The sequence below is a fragment of the Arachis duranensis genome, chromosome 1, assembly GCF_000817695.3.
Source record: "Arachis duranensis cultivar V14167 chromosome 1, aradu.V14167.gnm2.J7QH, whole genome shotgun sequence".
Taxonomy (NCBI): domain Eukaryota; kingdom Viridiplantae; phylum Streptophyta; class Magnoliopsida; order Fabales; family Fabaceae; genus Arachis; species Arachis duranensis.
The window spans coordinates 1949458-1966871 of NC_029772.3; the positions used below are offsets into that span (position 1 = coordinate 1949458).

Here is a 17414-nt window from a genome sequence, read left to right on the forward strand (position 1 = left end):
TAAAATGACTTATACGTATAGTATTTCTCTTTTTAAAATTTTATAAAGGCTATTTTATATTTTATTTTAGACACCGATTTGTCCAATTTATATACAGGAATACTTAATAATTACGCGAGTGAGTTAACATTTTAGAATATTCAATTTCAAAGATTAATTTAAATAATTACTCAAACAAAAAGTATTCTATGATTTTATATTTAAAATGCATCAAAATTCAGCCCGTATATATGTATATTCATTTTTTCATTCATTATACCTGGCTTTTTGGCCAACAAATTCTCATAGTTGCAATTGCAAGAACAAGATCTCTCTATTCCACTATTCCTTGATACACTTATATTCATACCAGTCAGCCAGGCAGCCATAGAAGCTTCTAGGGAGAAGAGAGAGGAAGATATGGGTTGCAGGAACAGGGCGGAGTCGTTCGAAGAGGATCATAGCGGAGCATCGTCACTGAGCGAGGCGTTACTGTTAACGACGATGTGCATCATAGGCCTCCCCGTCGATGTCCACGTTAAGGATGGCTCCGTCTATTCTGGAATCTTCCACACTGCCTCTGTCGATTCCGATTACGGTTACATGCCTCTTCTTCAAGAAAACTTCTAATTTTTTTTTCTTATTATTATTGGTTCATTGCTGGAAAATCGTTTGTTGCATTGATTTCATCGTAATGTGAATTTTGATATTACAGATGTTCAATGCTTTGAGTAATTGACGTTACTCTGCTTGAACTATCTCTTCTAGTTTTTGTTTAGTTTGGTTTGGTTTCACTTTCTTTAGTTTTTCAGTAATAGTAAACTTAATAGTGAAACATGAACTGTTTTGATCCTAAGAGAGTCTATAGTGTTAAGTTTCATTCGATTTGTGAGGGTTTCCTGTTAGCTAATGAATGAAATAGGAGAAATTAAACTGGTGATTCAATTGTTAAAATCCTAATAGGAGTATATGTTTTAGACTTTTAGGTCTGGATCTAGGGTGGTTACTTAATGGACTTGTTTCTGTCATGATTTCATCAAACTTTTTTTGTTAATGTAGAAAAGCATAGTCTTAGTTTTGATCTTGTTTTCTATGTATTTATCTATAAAAATGGATGTTAGGAAAAGCTAGACCTGAGTTATCAGCATTCTTTAATTGTTTAGTTTTGGGATAAAACTCCCATTATTTGGTTTCGTTTGTCATCGTTCTCTTGCTTTTTGTGACGTTCAGGTATCGTTTTGAAGAAGGCAAGGATGACCAAGAAGGGAAAGGGAAAGACCAATGTGGGAAAGGAGGATTTGGTAGATACACTGGTAGTTCTATCTTGTGATTTAGTGCAAGTTGTTGCTAAGGTAAGACACTTGTTTATGCAATGTGAATGCATGGCCTTACAATATCTCAGTTAGGAAATAACTACATGTTTAATATTAATACACGTGTGGCTTTGTATGCAGGAAGTAATGCTTCCTACCAAGAGTTTTGGAGGAAATATAACTAGTGATGATGGCGAAACAGTTATGCACGATATTTGTTCTCGTGAGAGTCCAACATGTGAGGTAGAGAATCATATGAAGTCTTTGACGGATGTAAAGCATGTTAATCAATCAAGGTACTATAAATGGATGGAAAGATGTGTGTTAACAAGAATGCTCAAGTTATGAACAGAATAATTAGCCGTTTCTTCTTTAAACACTTACGATCTTCGATTTTTGGTTTTTTCCTTTTGAATGAAAGAAAAGAAAACCTCTTTAGGGAGTGTTTGGAGGAAATGGGAATGAAAGATTTATCTTTTTTCTTTGTTGAAACAAAAAAATTAGTAGCATCATTGTGATTCACTGGGTAGCATTTGATAACTTGCTGTTTAACGAATTTTGGTCGTACCATTAATGTTCAATATATCTCTATAGGATTTTCCTTGTTACATCGGATGCTGCTGATTGGGCCATTACTGAATGTAGTAGGGCATGGTTTTTCCTTATGAATAATAGGATAGTAGGATACTAGCAGTGGTGTGGTTGTGGTTTCAAATTTTCACTCACTAAGTGAGATAATATTCTCTTGGTCATTCATTTATTCTTATGTTGAAGTTCAGGCCTAGTTATGAATATTTCATATACTTGCTTTGAGTTTTTTTGGTTAGATAAAGGAGGTTTAATTGATAATTTGATTTGATGTATTTTCTATGTATTTCACTATAGGCATGTCTAAGGGATTATCGAGCTCCCTGGAGATCTATTAATTACTTTTTGACTTTGGAGATTGAAATATTAATTGAATCCTCCACAATTTTATGTATTTTGGTTAGACAAAAGAGGTTTACTGACATTTTCCCCCCTTATGTGAAAATAGGACTCCAGTCCAAAATGAGAATGGATTTACCCATTGTCTTCCACCTTCAACTGCTGCCATTGATTTTGAAAGAAATAAGTTGCCTGTTAATCAGATGAGAACTTCCACAGAAGTTGATTGCGGGAAAACTGATAAAACAAATATTGGAGAGGTAATGTATGCATGAACTTGTGCATGATTATGCATTACTGCATGCTAGCGAAATTACTAGGCCATGTTAACTTGCATCATTGGCTTTGATTTCCTAATTTTCAAAACAGTTGCGTCAAAAATTGAGATATCTTTCTTTGGCTCCTTCATGTTTGAGTTGATACCAACTATTTTTGTTAAAAGATTTTCTATTTTAGACTGAACTGACTCAAAATAAGTGTAATCAATCACTTTCTGAAATCATTTGCCATTTTCTATTGTTTAAGCATATTTATATTATAACAGAATGGTGGTGCATATTCTAGAATGTGCCTAACTGTTAGAATTGTTTGTAGAACATATAATTCCTTACACTTAGGTTAAATTATTTTGTTGATGCAGATTGAAGCATATTCTGGTTCCTCAATCAACTGTAGGTATGACATTCATTTATTTTGATTCTTATGCTTGTTGGTAGAGTTCAAAAAGCCATGATAATGTGATAATTTTGTAAATTGAACCTTGGGTTACATTTTCCTATTATTTCAATGGTAAGAAACATATTCGTAAAGCATTGGTAGGAAACTTGTATTTTCTTACTCAATGAACTACAAATTATATTATTTACATATACATTATATAACTCAAATATGAATGTTTAGTGTGACAAATACTATATCCTTTGTATTTAATTTAATTTTTTGCTTAACACATTGTATGTATATCTCGGGTAGTTTAGACACATTCTTTAGGGTACATATATGTCATTGACATGTATTTTCAGTAAACTGCTAAAGACATACTTGAAAACAGTTTATTGTAGAAGCTGTCAAGTCCTGATTGAAGTATCACAATTTGTTGATTTTACTCCCTCTTCCTAACAATCCAAAAAACCCAAGTTGTAATAGACTTCTGTCATTTTGCTAATATACTTTGGTGGATTTGTGTCACATAAGACATGATATTATGTTACCTACTACCATGCTACCAATTCATGGCATGATTGGAATTTTTGAATAATCATAGTATGAGAATCATTGTATTATTTCATCAACCAGTTCCTCCTGACTGTTTCTATTGACAGACAGGCTGGAGATGACAATTCAAAAAGGAATGCTGGTGACTTCAGAGAGAAGCCTGAGTTTGTTAAAGGAAAACTTGTATGTCGAATTCTTGGGTTGGGCAAAGTTACTAATTCCAAACAGGATTCTGTACATTTTGTTCTTTTATATTATTATTTCTAATACTGTGGCTTTCTGTAGGATGAGAAGAATCAAGTCATCAAATCAACTCATGAAAGTAAGTATATGGTTTCTCTGATCTTATCTGCATGTAAAATTATCAGTATTAGTTATCACTGTTTACAGGAATAGCACAAGTTGTAATTGATAGTGGATATTGTAAACTATCTGGAATATTAAAAATTTTTATACACATAAACCACTTTTCCCCCTCTGCTAATCCCTATTGCAAAGTTTTGTTAAATGGTAGTATATATGATTTTGTTAAGTGACAATATATATAATTTTTCAAAATTTTAATGTGACCTCTCTTATTTTCTTTTGGGTTATCCACCACTTATTGCTCTCCAACCTAATTTGCGGCGTTGCCTTGTATTACTTGAATTTCTTCTTTCTAACACCAACACAATGATGATGCTTCTGTAGCTCTCTTCTTTTCATATTTAATTTGTTGGAACTTCCATTACAGCTAATACTCATCTTGCCCAAGTAGAAGCTGTTGAGAATAGAAGCTATATGGCATCAAATGCTTCTGATAATGGGTTTTATAGAACTAACGGTAATGCATCTGTTAAAGCTGATGATCGGTGTAGTGAAAGGTCTACTATAACAAATTCTGCTCCTATGAGTTCTGCCCAAGGCATAGATCTCATTTTAGAGTCACACAATATGCCAGAAAAATCTGTTGAGATATCTGCTCCAAAGGGTACAGATTCTACCAGAAATACTAAGGTAAATAAATCAATTTGACTTCTACCAACTGCTGTTGGCTAAATGCTGCTTATAAAAAAAAGATATGTTGGCTGAGGATTTCTTTATGAAAAATAAAATAGAAGAATTCATGTTTCACATTGGATGCATTTTATTAATTTTCGTTGAGATCATTTTGTAAACTTCTTTCTCAAGGATTATTTGTCAGGTTCTCAATTGAATCATCTGCCAAATATTCTTTTATTTTAATTGTGCTCAAATATTTTAATTAGTTAACACAAATCTATCATCCATCTCTTTAAGATCTTTAAAATATTTGGTTCATAGTCTTTTGTTCGGTTTAACAAGAGAATAAGTAGATTGTGATAATGAGTTCCCCCTTCCCCCCACCCCACCCAAAAAAAAGTAACTAATTGGTGTTAACATGATGCTTTTCCCCATGTGACCTTCTTCTAGGAATTTAAGCTCAACCCAGCGGCCAAAATTTTCTCTCCATCTTTTGTAAATCCTATTTCAACAACTGCGTCCATGCCTATTTCTGCAAACATGGTTTATGTACCAAATAGTTCTCCCGTGGTACATGCTGCTGCTGTTCAACCTGAAACCGGTCTCAGTACTTTTGCTTCACTGCCTTCCATGCCTGTTAAGGTTGCACAGTATAGTAACTTGACAGTAGGAAATGGTGGAAGTGGTTCTCAATTTTCACCTCCTGTAAGTATGAGTAAATATTTTGAAAATTTTTCTCTTATTTGCATGAATGCTTGTACTGTGTTGTGTTTGATAATTGATAGAAAATCTCATGACTGTGGTTACTGTCACAAACCATATATTGCTTAGTACTCATTGTAGTTATTTTGTGCATTCCTTTTGGCAACACCAAAATAGATTGTTGGACAACTTGCTCATAACAGAGCACAACCTCTACGCTATGGTGCACATTACCCTCCCGTTTTGTCTGAACATGCTTATTTGCAACCCAGCTCCCCTGCTGTAAGTATGAAAAGATCTCATGTACCATCTAAATTGGTTTTTTTTTTTTTTTCACTTTTGTTTTTGGTAACTTCTCATAATTGGTTGAGATAATCCATTTTACATGCTAAGGAATCTGCCACCAACAGAACATTGTCTTCTGTTTCTGAGTGCAGGTTATGGTTGGACGTTCCGGGCAGTTAGTCTATGTTCATTCAGTTTCCCATGTATGATAGCCTGCCTATAATCCTTTAAAGCTAATTATTTTCTTCAATTCACCTTTAAATATAATTTGTAAGAAACTAATTCCACAGAATTTTTACTTCTTTTAGAAAAGTAATTCCCACTGATAAGAATGCTTCTGTTCTTATACCATAATTCCTATATCTATAAGGAATGACGGGATGTGACTTGTGTGGAAATGGATGGATATATCTAGCTTTTAGTTAATTCAATCAATAATCAACAGACAATTGCTCCACTTTGCTATATCTTCTTTTTTTATTAATCTTATATAGTTAGTAAAATTGAATTCAAATACTATGTTCCCCCGTCTGCAAATGTTTACTGTTATGCTGTGATATTTTACCATTACATTTCTAACGTAGTATTTTCTCTGTTTCAAGGATTTGGTTCATGGTGGAACAGCTATCTCCTCAATTTCAGCTCGTCCTATGTTGAATCATGTACAATATCCGAAGCAGCAAGGTAAAAGGATGATGGTTTCATTCATAAAAAAAGAACAGAGATTTATCACCCATACCCAAAATATACAAAATTAGAGAGAGGTTTATATTATCCGAAAAAGCACACTGATGCGATAGGGACAGTTCTGGGCGATTAAAAAGTCCTCAGTCCTTCCAACAGCCAAGCCCAATTCTTGCTTGAAATTGGAACATATTCTCCCCTTTACATCATCTACCCATCTTGGCCACATTGTTTTTATTCCAGTGTTATCCCATCTTAATGAAGTTCTTTCTATTATCAGAATTTTTTTTTTGAAAAAAAGTGTTTCTTGCATCTCAATTCTCACTGTGCACCTTTTTTGTTTAACATAGCATTGATACAGAACTGGTTCATCAAAACTTCTTGTATAACAAAAATGCTATGTTCTCCCCAAAATCAACCACCATGTATTTGTGTATAAGTACATACATGTAGTTGTGTATAAGTACATATGTTTAATTCATTTTCAATGTGTGTTTTATATTTCAACATATATTTATTCTAATGATCGATTTTGGTGGCTGATTTTAGTTTACACCTAACATATCTGTATGAATATATCTTTAAGCTATGATGAAACTGTAATTCAGACTTCATTTCATTTGTGCTGATGGTTCAATTTTCCAATATCAGGAGCCTCAGTTGGTCAGCCAATACCAATTTGTGTACCCCCGCCCATCCTAACGAATGCACCGCAACCCTTTGCCCTTCAAAGCCACATTCCGCTTCTGCAACCTGGGTTTCCTGTAACTCGACCTGTTTCAGTACCCGGGCCAAATGGTTACTATGGAGCTAAATTTTCATGAGAGCATGCTCTTTCATCCAGGTTTATCTACTCGTGAGCATGTCAATTTCTGAGTTGAATCTAATTCTCAATTTTTTTATTGATAGAAATTACAAAGTTTTGTCTCTTCTCTCAGTATGAGAACTGTACAGTTGCTTTGTTATCAAAGCATTTTATCTTTTTAAGGGGGATATTAATATACAATACTTGTGGGTGAAGTTCAATTAAAGTATTATTGGACTTGAGGAAAATTTTTCGGGGTTTATATGGTATGTTGGATAACTGAATGCGTTCTAATTAGTGTACAATAATATCACTAATTTTTTATGTTTTATCTTTGACAAACTGATGTAACATTCAACGTGGATTTTTTACCAAGGTTGTAAAAATCGAACCGGTGGTTAAAACGGTAGAATTAGTACAAAAGTTTAACCAAATATAATAAAATAATATATTTATATATATAAAATATTTTAAAAAAAGAAATAATTTTTTATATTTTATTAAACCAGTTAACTAGTAAAAATTGAACCTGTTTGATTGATTACTAATTTTTTATTTTTTGATCAGTTCATTATTGAATAATTTTTGTCCCAAGTCAAACCGGTTTTTGATTCCGGTCCGGTCTTAAAAAAACAATGTTCTTTACATTAGCTAATCGATTTTTTGTGATAGGCATTAACAATTTATTTATTGTTTTTTAAATGTATATTTTCCTTGTTAAAATCTCATTCGTTAGTGTCCCCTAGATTTTGTACCAAAGTAAATTTTTTCCATATTTAATGTGGTACGGAATTGTTAAAAATAAAATGAGGAGTCATTATTAACTAGTTCGATTGGGAAAGTTTAAATTCTAAAGACGTAACTTTTTATTTCCAGCATGCAATGTAAATTTTGGCCATTGAAAATATGAATGAATGACTGAAATTGAAGAAAGTAATCATTTTTAATATGGTGGATGAATGGTTAAATGGGTAGAAAAATATACATGTATCATGGGAAAAAAATATGACAAATTTTCTTCATAAAATAAATTTATGGTAAAACATTGAATACGTTTAAAAAAGGTTCTTCACACTAAAATTTAAACTCAGTTTAAGAATGTGTTGTTTTCAATATCAATTAGCAAAATGTGGAGATAAGTACTGTGTTACACAGAAAACAACAATGCAATTAGCCCGTTCTGTGTCATTGTATACGAAAAATTTTTTTCACGGTTGGGGGTGCTGTAAACTGTGTGGCATCATGTGCGTCCGGGAATCCGGCTTCCTCCTTCAGCATGCAGCAGTGATATTTTCAAGAGTCAATACTTCCTTGAAAGTAAATGTTAAAAATTTTGCACTCGGAAAGTGCTATAAGAAGAGAGCTTTGTAAGAGTTTGTCCATCGAGTAACAGAGATATCTCAGTTTTTCACTCTAGGACTGGAGAGCGAGTGAGAGAGATCTCTTAGTTTTTATTTTTACACTTTTAGAGTGTGCTTTATATATATGTTGTGGGTTCATACAAATATCTGATTTTATGACGCTTTAATATCACAGTTTCTATGGCGGCCGAATGAAGATTAGGTTGTGGCAAGGCTAATGCCACCAGATGTGATGGGTCAATCGATGGGGATCATTGATACAAGGGGACAAAGCTTTTGACTACAACCCTTCCCATGCGCTTATATGGATTTGTAAATATTACGTTCTGGTTCTTATGTACCCAAGAAAATATAAAATGTGAAAAGAGACACCTGTGTATGACAGTAACAATTTCTCTGTGAATAAAGTAATTAGCATCCCTACTTGAAGGTTGCGTCTCTAATTTAAAAATAATTAATAGCAATGTAACAGGGCATAGATATGCAAGTTTAAAATTATTCAAGACCCTTGAGATACCTAGACCTGTATATTTCAAATATGCCAGAAAATTTTGCCTAATTTATGATTTATAACCCGGCTGGCACATTAGCTACAATTGATCGATTAAATTAAAGGTTTTGTTGATTGAACAGTTGTTCCATCTCCAAGTCAGGTTCCTAAATTCCTTACATCATCCAGCTGGAACCCAGATCCTAGATCTGCTGCTTTGGATGCCTGGTTCTCCGGTTTGTTATCCTGCAACATCTTAACAAATTATAGCCATATGTCAGTACACAGTTCACAGCATATACCATAATAGACTACTTAACAAGTGTTAAGTTTTGGTATCCTAGCTTCCATCTTACTTGCATAACAATTTTAAGTCAAGACTGTTTTTACCTGCAATAACTGTGTCATTTTTCCGGTCTTGGTAAAGTCTGACGGTTGGGGAGCTGATGCGGTATTTTCCTGAGGATGAGATTGTACAGCTTGTAGAGGCCTAATTAAAACGGGTTGATCCATGTCATTTACTTTTTCTTCTTGTCTACAGCTTGGTTCCTTCAGTTGCGTCTTGTCACCTGGCTTACTGTTGTCAGTGTCAACATCCATGACATCTGATGGAGCTTCGATCCTCTTGACAACCTCTGTAACGAGCTGCTCAAAGGGTGCGTTAGGCACTCTCATTGTTTTCAGTTCTTCAGTTGGCAGATTAGAAGACTGATGGTGAGGAACGGCTTCGCACTGCATGCTGCTCGACAAGATGTTCTGGCTAGTTTGAGAGGTAAGTGCTTGATTTCCATCTGGTGCTGGAATTTCTTTGGCAACACTTGCTCCACTCCCTACAGAAACTTGGGCCATAAATTGGGACGGTGGAGTTGAAACTGGCAACCCATTTGAAAAATTGGTAGGTTGGAGCAAAGCAGGCACTATATTACCTCCAGGTATTTGAGGAGCAGTTTGACCTGCCACAGTAGGCGCATTGTTTCCTAAAGTGACAACCGAATTACTAGAACCAGCTGCCGTTCTAGGTACAAGAGGGAGTGACGGTGACCCATTCATTGCATGAATGTCATTTCTATTAATGTTTGCATGCTGTTCATTCCTTTCCTTTGGGAGAGGATTCTGAAACTGAGCAGTTCCAGAAGGGATGGGAACCTCATCTCTTCGGATCATTGGAACACCTGGAGCAACATCATTTTCAGACGAGATAGGAACATATCGTCCAGGCTTGAAGACTAGCCCCCTCAAAGTAGTATCAGAATCACCAACTCTTACACTGAGCAGATACCCGGCATCAAATACTGCCTCAATTACACCAGAAACTGCCTGACCAATCATGGCATCATTTTCTTGATTCCTTTGAAAGTGTTGATTTACATTAGCCCCTTGAAATCCAGGATGTACTACCGCTGGCTCACCACTGACAGAATTCAGCTTTTTACTGTAACTATGTGAAATATATGAACCATCTTCCAAATCTGGTCGTGGGTACTTCCTTGGACGACCACGTTTGCGCTTCAAAGGCACATCGCCAGAACCATCTGGAGTGTTATTTTGGTTTTGCTGGTCCATATTATTATCTCTAGAGTGGCTACACCCCAACAAAATGTGATTATAAATGCATGCAACATTGATAAACAAAAATATAAATATGTACTACAGCCAGCAGATAGGAACATAGTTTTCTAAAACAAGACAAATTTTATGTACTCTCTACTAGGATAATGATAAACCTGCCTCAAGGTCACGAGCTACCAACTCATTGCCTAGTGTTACTAAAACCAATATTAGTAGCAAAATCAATATCATGGCTATTTGAGATGGTGTAATGATTTGGTACTATCAGCACACAATCTAACGTATAATATACCATTTTCCATATTCTACCTCACTATCAACAAAATTAATTAGTAGTTTCTAATTTAATAAAGTTTACAACACACAAACAAATTGTTACCATTTTGAGAGATCTACAGTAAGCTTGTTGCCACAAAGAATAGAAAAATATTAGTGATACACATATGTACAGGTTTCATATTTTCATCTAGGCTTGCTTGGGAGAGTTTCGACCATCAGGAAAAGTCATGTTTGTTTAATCATCTGGCTGAAGGAATTGAAAGAAACAACAAAACAAACCATACTCGATGAAACGCAGAACAAAAGTTTGACCACCAACTAACTAAAATTTCAAAACTGCAAGTGAAAGAAAGAAGTAAATGAAAACAAGTATCATAATGGAATGCAGGGAAAATAAACAGATATAATGAAGTATGCACAGTATCAAGAGTAAGTCATAATATAAGAAACATATAAATGACAAGAAACAATATAAAATATTAAAGCAATAAAACAGAATATGTAACATCACTAAGGCCCAGTTTGGGTAAACAGCTTAATTAAGCTCCTTTTGAAAAAAAGAATTTAAACAATAAATACTTATATTAAAAGTAACTTGTAAATAAGTTATTTTGTGTTTGGTTTTTTAGTCCTAAAAGTGCTTATTTTAAAAGAAGAATGATAAAAAGCTTTTTACTATAAGAGAAGTCATTTTTTTAACTTCTCCATAAGCACTTAAATAACACTTTAGAAAGTTACAATTTGGTTTTGAAAATTGCACCAAACATTAATGCTATAACTTTTCATAAGTTAAAAGTAAAAAAAAAGTTACTTATGGACCTATCCAAACTAACAAGAATGGGTTGGATATTAAGCATTTGACAAAAATGCCTTGTCTATAGACATAGCATTATAGGACACAATGGCATTATTCAATCCATTTAGCCAACCCCACTTAGCACAAGGAAAAAACTCATATTCGAAGTCCATATTGTATGCAACCCCAACCCATCCAAATTGTCATTGGTACCAATCTTTAACAGAATATGCATGCAACCAATATGCAGAAAAAGGAGTAAAGACCAATCCTTTTAGAACTCTATAAGAAAAATATCGTAGGACTCATTAATTAGTTGGGGGAGTCATGTTACCATTAAGAAAAAGTAGAAGGGATTAATTAGGTGTATTTGATTATATTGAGCATTTCTCTTGGAGAGATTGTGGAGCTTCTAAATCTTCCACTACCAATCGATACCCCACTTGTATTTCCCCCAACAAAGTGCTAGTGATTTCCCAATTAAACACATTTCTAGGCTTTTATTAGTACCATTTCAAACATATGTAACTGTAATCCATTGACGATTGCCGACACTGAATAAACACATTATACATATAATCTCAGTTCAGTTGCATTAGCAATACTTCATTCAGCTGGTGTGGCCATTCAAATCTGGAAGCAAGAAAGGAGGACTAAGAAAAGGTGTCTTGATGAGGCTTTGGCGGCTGTTGGAGCAATTTTTCGTTTTGAGAAAATGAAATTTTGTACTAACTCTGACAGGTATATCAACATAATTATGAGCAAATAATAAGGAGGATATAAGGAGTTTTCTATAGATGATGGAAGAGAGCAGCTCATAAGGGAATAGATTGAAAAGGCAAGGAACAAACTAGAATGGATCATGTCATCCTATAAAATGAATCGTAAGTTTAATGGGTAAGGCAAAGGGGCATAATGACAATGCCTCCTTCCCATTCCAATTTAATGGGGGCAAAGGAAAAGGACTGAGTGGCAAGGGGTGGAAATTTTTGCAATTCCGCATTCTCTTTTTGAATCAGTCTCAAACACATTCTAGCAAAACTAGTCATTCACTTCCTTAATTGTTTCCTCTATTCAATCTTATTCAAAGCCAGTGAACTACAACTAGTCAAGTACTCATTTGAGGGAACAAAATTTGAAAGTATATCAACACAGAGATGCAGAAGCACCATAAAAACAGAGAAAGGGCTACTCTACAGTCTACAGAATAATAAATTAAATAGTAAAGAAAGTGTTTCTAGCTATTGGACCTCTTTCAGTGCTGGTAACATTGGCAGCAACACAAGCACCTGCAACAATTATCAACACAAAAGTCAGTTACATAATAATAATAATAATAATAATAATAATAATAATAATAATAATAAATCATGACCTAACAGTCATCTGCACCCAAGAGAAAAATTCCAAGGGGTTAACCTAGACAAAGTTTCAATTTTCAATTTTCATTATCACTTTGTGACACCAATTAAAAGTATATCCCAGAAAACTTCCCGATATAATTTCATCATAAACCAAAAGAAAAACAAAATCGTACACCACACTCCAATCCAAGGGTTTAACATCTCCATAAGTGGAAATAAAAATCTAATTCTTTAGCCTCCCTGACAATAAAAAATTCTGAAAATATATATTAAAAAAGAAATATTCACCTCAGAAAAACCCCGACAAGGGCTTGATCCTAAACGACAAAGAAAAAAGAGAACGCTAGAACAACTATGCATACAGATATATACATGGAGAGCGAGAGAGAGAGAGAGAGATTACCGCTTTCAGAATAGAAAAAATAATAGTAAAAGTAATAATGGAAAATGTGTTAAAGGTTGAGAGATTGAGAGTGTTGAGATTCGATTTTGCAGAAGAAGACGAAGGAAGAGGAAAGAGGGAAGAAGAGGCGGAGAGAACGAGGTGGCTGGGATGGGAGCAGTGTAGAGTGTGCGCACAGTAACACACGTTCGCCCACACGTACTCAATGCTAATCTATCAGGCTGTTATATAATGGTTTGTCACCGTCCAGTAATAACGTGCCACGAGTCACTGTTTCCGTTTCATAATAGGTTAATAAATGAATAAAAAGGGCTTTTTTTAATAAATAATTTGATTATTTTAATTATCGAAATATATAATTTGTAACGTATTTATCAATCTACATCACATTGATTTATCTCGTTTATAATGTGTAGTGTAAACGAGATATATGTATTTATAAATATAAATATATCATTTTTGAAAATAATAAAAAAATTAATAATTTAAATTAAATCAAACTTTTAAAAATAAAACGTTTCAAATAATAACAAAAAGATAAACGGTTTTAAATAATAAGAAAGATATACAGTTTCAAAATAACATGGGAGATATGTGATTTTAACTCATTGATTAATTGACATATCATTGTCATTATTTTTTCAACAATTTTATCTCTGAATGATATCCGCTAACTTTGAGTCTTGTTACTGTCTTCTTTAATTCCCTTCTTTTCACCTTATGCATACCCCCATCCGCTCTCCCCTTTATTGCTTCCGCCGACATAATCGGCTGCCTCGCTATATGCCACCTTTGAAGACTATCCCCCGTTCTCCATTTCACGTACTCTCAAGTTTTTTCATTCAAGAAATATTGGGATGTGGTGGGTCATGAGGTGTGGCGTACTGTTCAGAAAGCATTCTTAGGGTAGACGCTAAGCCATTCTTTGTTGAAAACTTTGATTGTTCTTATTTTTAAGTGCGATCTTCTAATTAGATTGAAGGATTTTCGACCAATAAGCCTTGTAATATAATTTATAAGCTAGTGACTAAAGTGCTGGTTAATAGATTACGACCATTTTTGGATGATATTGTTAGCCCAACTCAGGGAGCGTTTATTTATGGTAGAGGAGCGCATGATAATATTATTGTCGCCTAAAAAGTTCTTCACTTTCTTAAGCGGACAAAGTCTAGAAAAGGAGTTATGGCTTTTAAGATTGATTTAGAAAAGGTTTATGATAGAATTGATTGGAATTTTCTTGAGCACACTCTTGAATCTTTTGGCTTTCCTTCTCTAATTATTCGGCTTGTAATGAATTGTATTCATGTCTCAAATCTTTCCATCCTTTAGAATGGGAATAGATTAGACAGCTTCCAACCTCGTAGAGGGCTCAGGCAATGAAATCCAATTTCTCTTTATTTATTTGTTTTGTGCATGGAGAGATTGACGTGCTTCATTTTTAAACAAGTTGACGAGGATATTTGGGATGGTGTGACTGTTTCTAGAGGGGGACCTAGAGTTTCTCACTTGATATTTGTAGATGACCTCCTCCTTTTTTGTAAAGTGGGGAAAAATTACGTTCAGAATGTTATGCACACCTTGGAGTTGTTCTGCAAATCTTTAGGTATGAAGGTTAATATTGAAAAATCTAAAACTATTTGTTCTAGAAATATCTCTAATAGAAGGAAGAAAATGTTGTTTAGTGTTTCTCATATTCTTTTTATTAGTGACCTAAGCAAATACTTGGGGTGAACCTTAATCATCCTTAAACTACTAGGTCTATTTTTTCGAACTCTTTAGAGAAGATCAAGAATAGGTTGGCTAGTTGGAAAGATCGGCTCCTTAACAGAGCAGGCATGTTTTGCTTAATTAAATATGTTGCTTCTTCTCTTCCTATTTATCATATGCAAGTGACGCTTTTTTCTACTTCGGTTTATCAAAAGATTGATTCTATGCTTAGACAATTCTTGTGGAAGGGAAAGGTGGGGAACGTTGCTTAAATTTGGTCAAGTGGAGTAAAGTTGACACTCTAAGAAAATATGGAGGCTTGAGAATTAGAGATATCCAATGTGTAAATTTTGCTTTATTAGGAAAGCTTGTTTGGTAATTACTGCATAATAAAGATAAGTTTTGGGTAAGAATTATGTTGGCAAAATATTTATCTGAGAGTTCTTGCTTTTCGCCCAATTTTTAAATTCTAATAATGTTTCAAGCACTTGGCGAACGATTTATAAGACAATAGAAAAATTTTGTGATGGTTTTGATAGGTGTACAGGAAAAATGTCTCAATCCTTTTGGTATCATGTTTGGCGACCATGTGAAACGCTAGTTCCTTTGGTTTCTTTTGTGCACATTTTTTATTCTCACTTGAAGCTAGAAGATATATGGCACCATGAAAATTGGCGGTAGGATATTCTTTGCACAATGGTTCTGGAAGAAGTTAAACTTAATTTGATGCTCTTTGATCCTATCAAGCAGACAGAAGATAAAACAGGTTGGTTTTGGACAAACTCAAATATTCTCACCTACTCAACTAAAAGCGAGTATGAATGGCTATTGAAGAAAAAATTTGGCTGGAATGATAATGAAAATTGGTTTTGGCTTTGGCTTTGGCGCTTGAGAATACCAGAGAAGATAAAGTGTCTGCTCTGACTTTGCCTCAACAACGGAACTCCCACAGCTAGTTACCGGTTTCAAAGAGGTCTTGCTACTTCTGATTTTTGTCAGAGATGTAATCTTGCTCTCGAGGATATTAACCACTGCTTTGAAACTTGCCACTCGTCAGATTTGGATTAGCTTAAATTTGAGAATGACCGCTGAGGACTCTAGTTTAGATTTTGTGTCTTGGATTCGTTCTAACCTCAACAAAAATGAATTTCTCTTTGCAGCGGCCTTTTGGTGGATTTGGAGGGATAGGAACAATGACATCTTCCATCAAGATGATTCATGAAGTAAGGAGAAAATTGTTCACTTAATTAAACATGATGCTCGAGATTTCTCTAATGTTGTTACCAACCAAAAACATATTATTCATTCCTCTTTGCAATATAACTGGGAACCACCTCCAATGAATGTCTGTAAAGTGAATTGCGATGCAAGCGTTTTTTAAAATGAGCAATTAGATGGTTTTGGATGTATTATTAGAGACAGTATGAAAATTTGGATAAAAAGTTGTTCTGCCAATATACCTCTTTCTAGTATTCTCTGTTGTGAGCTTCATGCTATTTGGAGAGGGCTTGTTATGGCTTGGGATTGCGAGTGCAAAGAGGTCATATGTGAAAGTGATCATCTTGATGCGTTTCTTCTTGTTTCGCGAGGCATAACCAGCATGATTAGGAATGACTTTGATCTGCTTGACAAAATCAAAGAGATGCTCCAACGCAATTGAACAGCTACTTTAGTGTTCATCCAACGCACAACAAACAAAACGGCTGATTTAATAGTTAAGACTGCTACTTTAAACAAGCAGGTATACTTAAAGTGATTACTGCTCCCTAATAATTTAAACATTATTATTAGAAAACAGTGTTACTCTTTTTCTTAAGTCCTTTTTCTTTGAGTTATGTTCAGTCATAAAAAAAACTTCACAACATACAATTCACGCACTCTGAAGTATTTGTGTTATTGCGAACCGAGATTTAGGTTATGCATGCTTTAATTGTTACTAGTGGACAGTGGTAATGATGGTATCATTTCCAACATGCACACTAACACTAGAGCCCTCTAATGGTCTATTTTCGTGCACTGTCATTTAAGAAGAAAGCATTTCTTACTTTGACATGTAATTTTCTCTTTCGTTGATGAAAAAAAAAGAATGATTTAAGACGAAAAATAGCACGATGATAATGATCATCATCATAAACCTTCAATGTTGCTACTATTGCAGTGCCTCCTAAAATGGTAGGCCATGCTAATAACATAGCAAAGGAGAGGCTGGAGGGCAATGAAGCATGCCATCCCAATTAGAAGAAAGAGACCCAAAAGCTCTTAGTCTCAAGCCTATCTATGCCTTGCTTTGCACGTTCTGAGATACAAGCACTTCTCTGATAGTTTTAGAATAGCTGTTGACATATAAATTGCAATAGAAGAACATATATAGTAGATTTGTCGGTTGTGTACCCCATGAGAGGAAGACGAGAACCGCATAAATGAGAAAAATAAATGATTATGAAAAGGGAAAGTATGGGGAGCCAACAGAATATTTATACAGTGCGCATGATGGAAGTTTAGGGAGTATTAAAGAGATAATCATTAGTATTACCCTTTCTCATCAGCGTAAATT

The 17414-nt window shown here is 34.4% G+C and overlaps 3 protein-coding genes across 6 annotated transcripts; 1 reads left to right on the forward strand and 2 right to left on the reverse strand.

Moving 5' to 3' along the window:
* The first annotated feature begins 248 nt into the window (after window positions 1-248).
* On the forward strand, window positions 249-7175 carry LOC107480281 (uncharacterized). 2 transcript variants are annotated; one of them, XM_016100442.3, is made up of 13 exons: window positions 249-577; window positions 1210-1331; window positions 1434-1588; window positions 2329-2479; window positions 2860-2894; window positions 3542-3617; window positions 3720-3756; window positions 4168-4430; window positions 4866-5120; window positions 5295-5399; window positions 5555-5605; window positions 6005-6086; window positions 6738-7175. In XM_016100442.3, exons 1-13 carry the CDS (start codon window positions 400-402, stop codon window positions 6908-6910), a joined length of 1683 nt encoding a protein of 560 aa, XP_015955928.1. In that variant the 5' UTR covers window positions 249-399; the 3' UTR covers window positions 6911-7175. The 2 variants fall into 2 exon arrangements, with proteins under 2 accessions (XP_015955928.1, XP_020987509.1); XM_021131850.2 differs by lacking the exon at window positions 5555-5605.
* A 1468-nt stretch (window positions 7176-8643) lies between these two features.
* On the reverse strand, window positions 8644-10316 carry LOC107480372 (protein METABOLIC NETWORK MODULATOR 1). Of its 3 annotated transcripts, XM_052259799.1 has the most exons (3): window positions 9669-10316; window positions 9133-9572; window positions 8644-8997 (listed from the first exon to the last, which is right to left on the reverse strand). In XM_052259799.1, the coding sequence occupies exons 1-3, from the start codon at window positions 10303-10305 to the stop codon at window positions 8902-8904; spliced, it is 1173 nt and encodes a 390-aa protein (XP_052115759.1). In that variant the 5' UTR covers window positions 10306-10316; the 3' UTR covers window positions 8644-8901. The 3 variants fall into 3 exon arrangements, with proteins under 3 accessions (XP_052115759.1, XP_020987558.1, XP_020987544.1); XM_021131899.2 differs by having other exon boundaries at window positions 8644-8988; window positions 9133-10316; XM_021131885.2 differs by having other exon boundaries at window positions 9133-10316.
* Window positions 10317-10323: 7 nt separating this feature from the next.
* On the reverse strand, window positions 10324-13918 carry LOC110281321 (uncharacterized). The gene is made up of 4 exons (XM_052258911.1): window positions 13871-13918; window positions 13154-13366; window positions 12637-12675; window positions 10324-10926 (listed from the first exon to the last, which is right to left on the reverse strand). Exons 1-4 carry the CDS (start codon window positions 13916-13918, stop codon window positions 10921-10923), a joined length of 306 nt encoding a protein of 101 aa, XP_052114871.1. The 3' UTR covers window positions 10324-10920.
* Window positions 13919-17414: the final 3496 nt, after the last annotated feature.

Bases quoted from the DNA above. Each gene is read 5' to 3' on its own strand.
- LOC107480281 (XM_016100442.3), top strand. From the start codon at position 400: ATGGGTTGCAGGAACAGGGCGGAGTCGTTCGAAGAGGATCATAGCGGA. The intron at 3,618-3,719 runs GTATGTCGAATT...GGCTTTCTGTAG, and splicing joins AGTTTGTTAAAGGAAAACTT to GATGAGAAGAATCAAGTCAT. The intron at 5,400-5,554 runs GTAAGTATGAAA...TTCTGAGTGCAG, and splicing joins TGCAACCCAGCTCCCCTGCT to GTTATGGTTGGACGTTCCGG.
- LOC107480372 (XM_021131885.2), bottom strand. From the start codon at position 10,305: ATGGACCAGCAAAACCAAAATAACACTCCAGATGGTTCTGGCGATGTG. The intron at 8,998-9,132 runs GTAAAAACAGTC...TAATTTGTTAAG, and splicing joins AAATGACACAGTTATTGCAG to ATGTTGCAGGATAACAAACC.
- LOC110281321 (XM_052258911.1), bottom strand. From the start codon at position 13,918: ATGTCGGCGGAAGCAATAAAGGGGAGAGCGGATGGGGGTATGCATAAG. The intron at 13,367-13,870 runs GTGAAAAGAAGG...ACAGCCTGATAG, and splicing joins CGGATGGGGGTATGCATAAG to ATTAGCATTGAGTACGTGTG. The intron at 12,676-13,153 runs GTAATCTCTCTC...TAATTGTTGCAG, and splicing joins TTTTTTCTATTCTGAAAGCG to GTGCTTGTGTTGCTGCCAAT.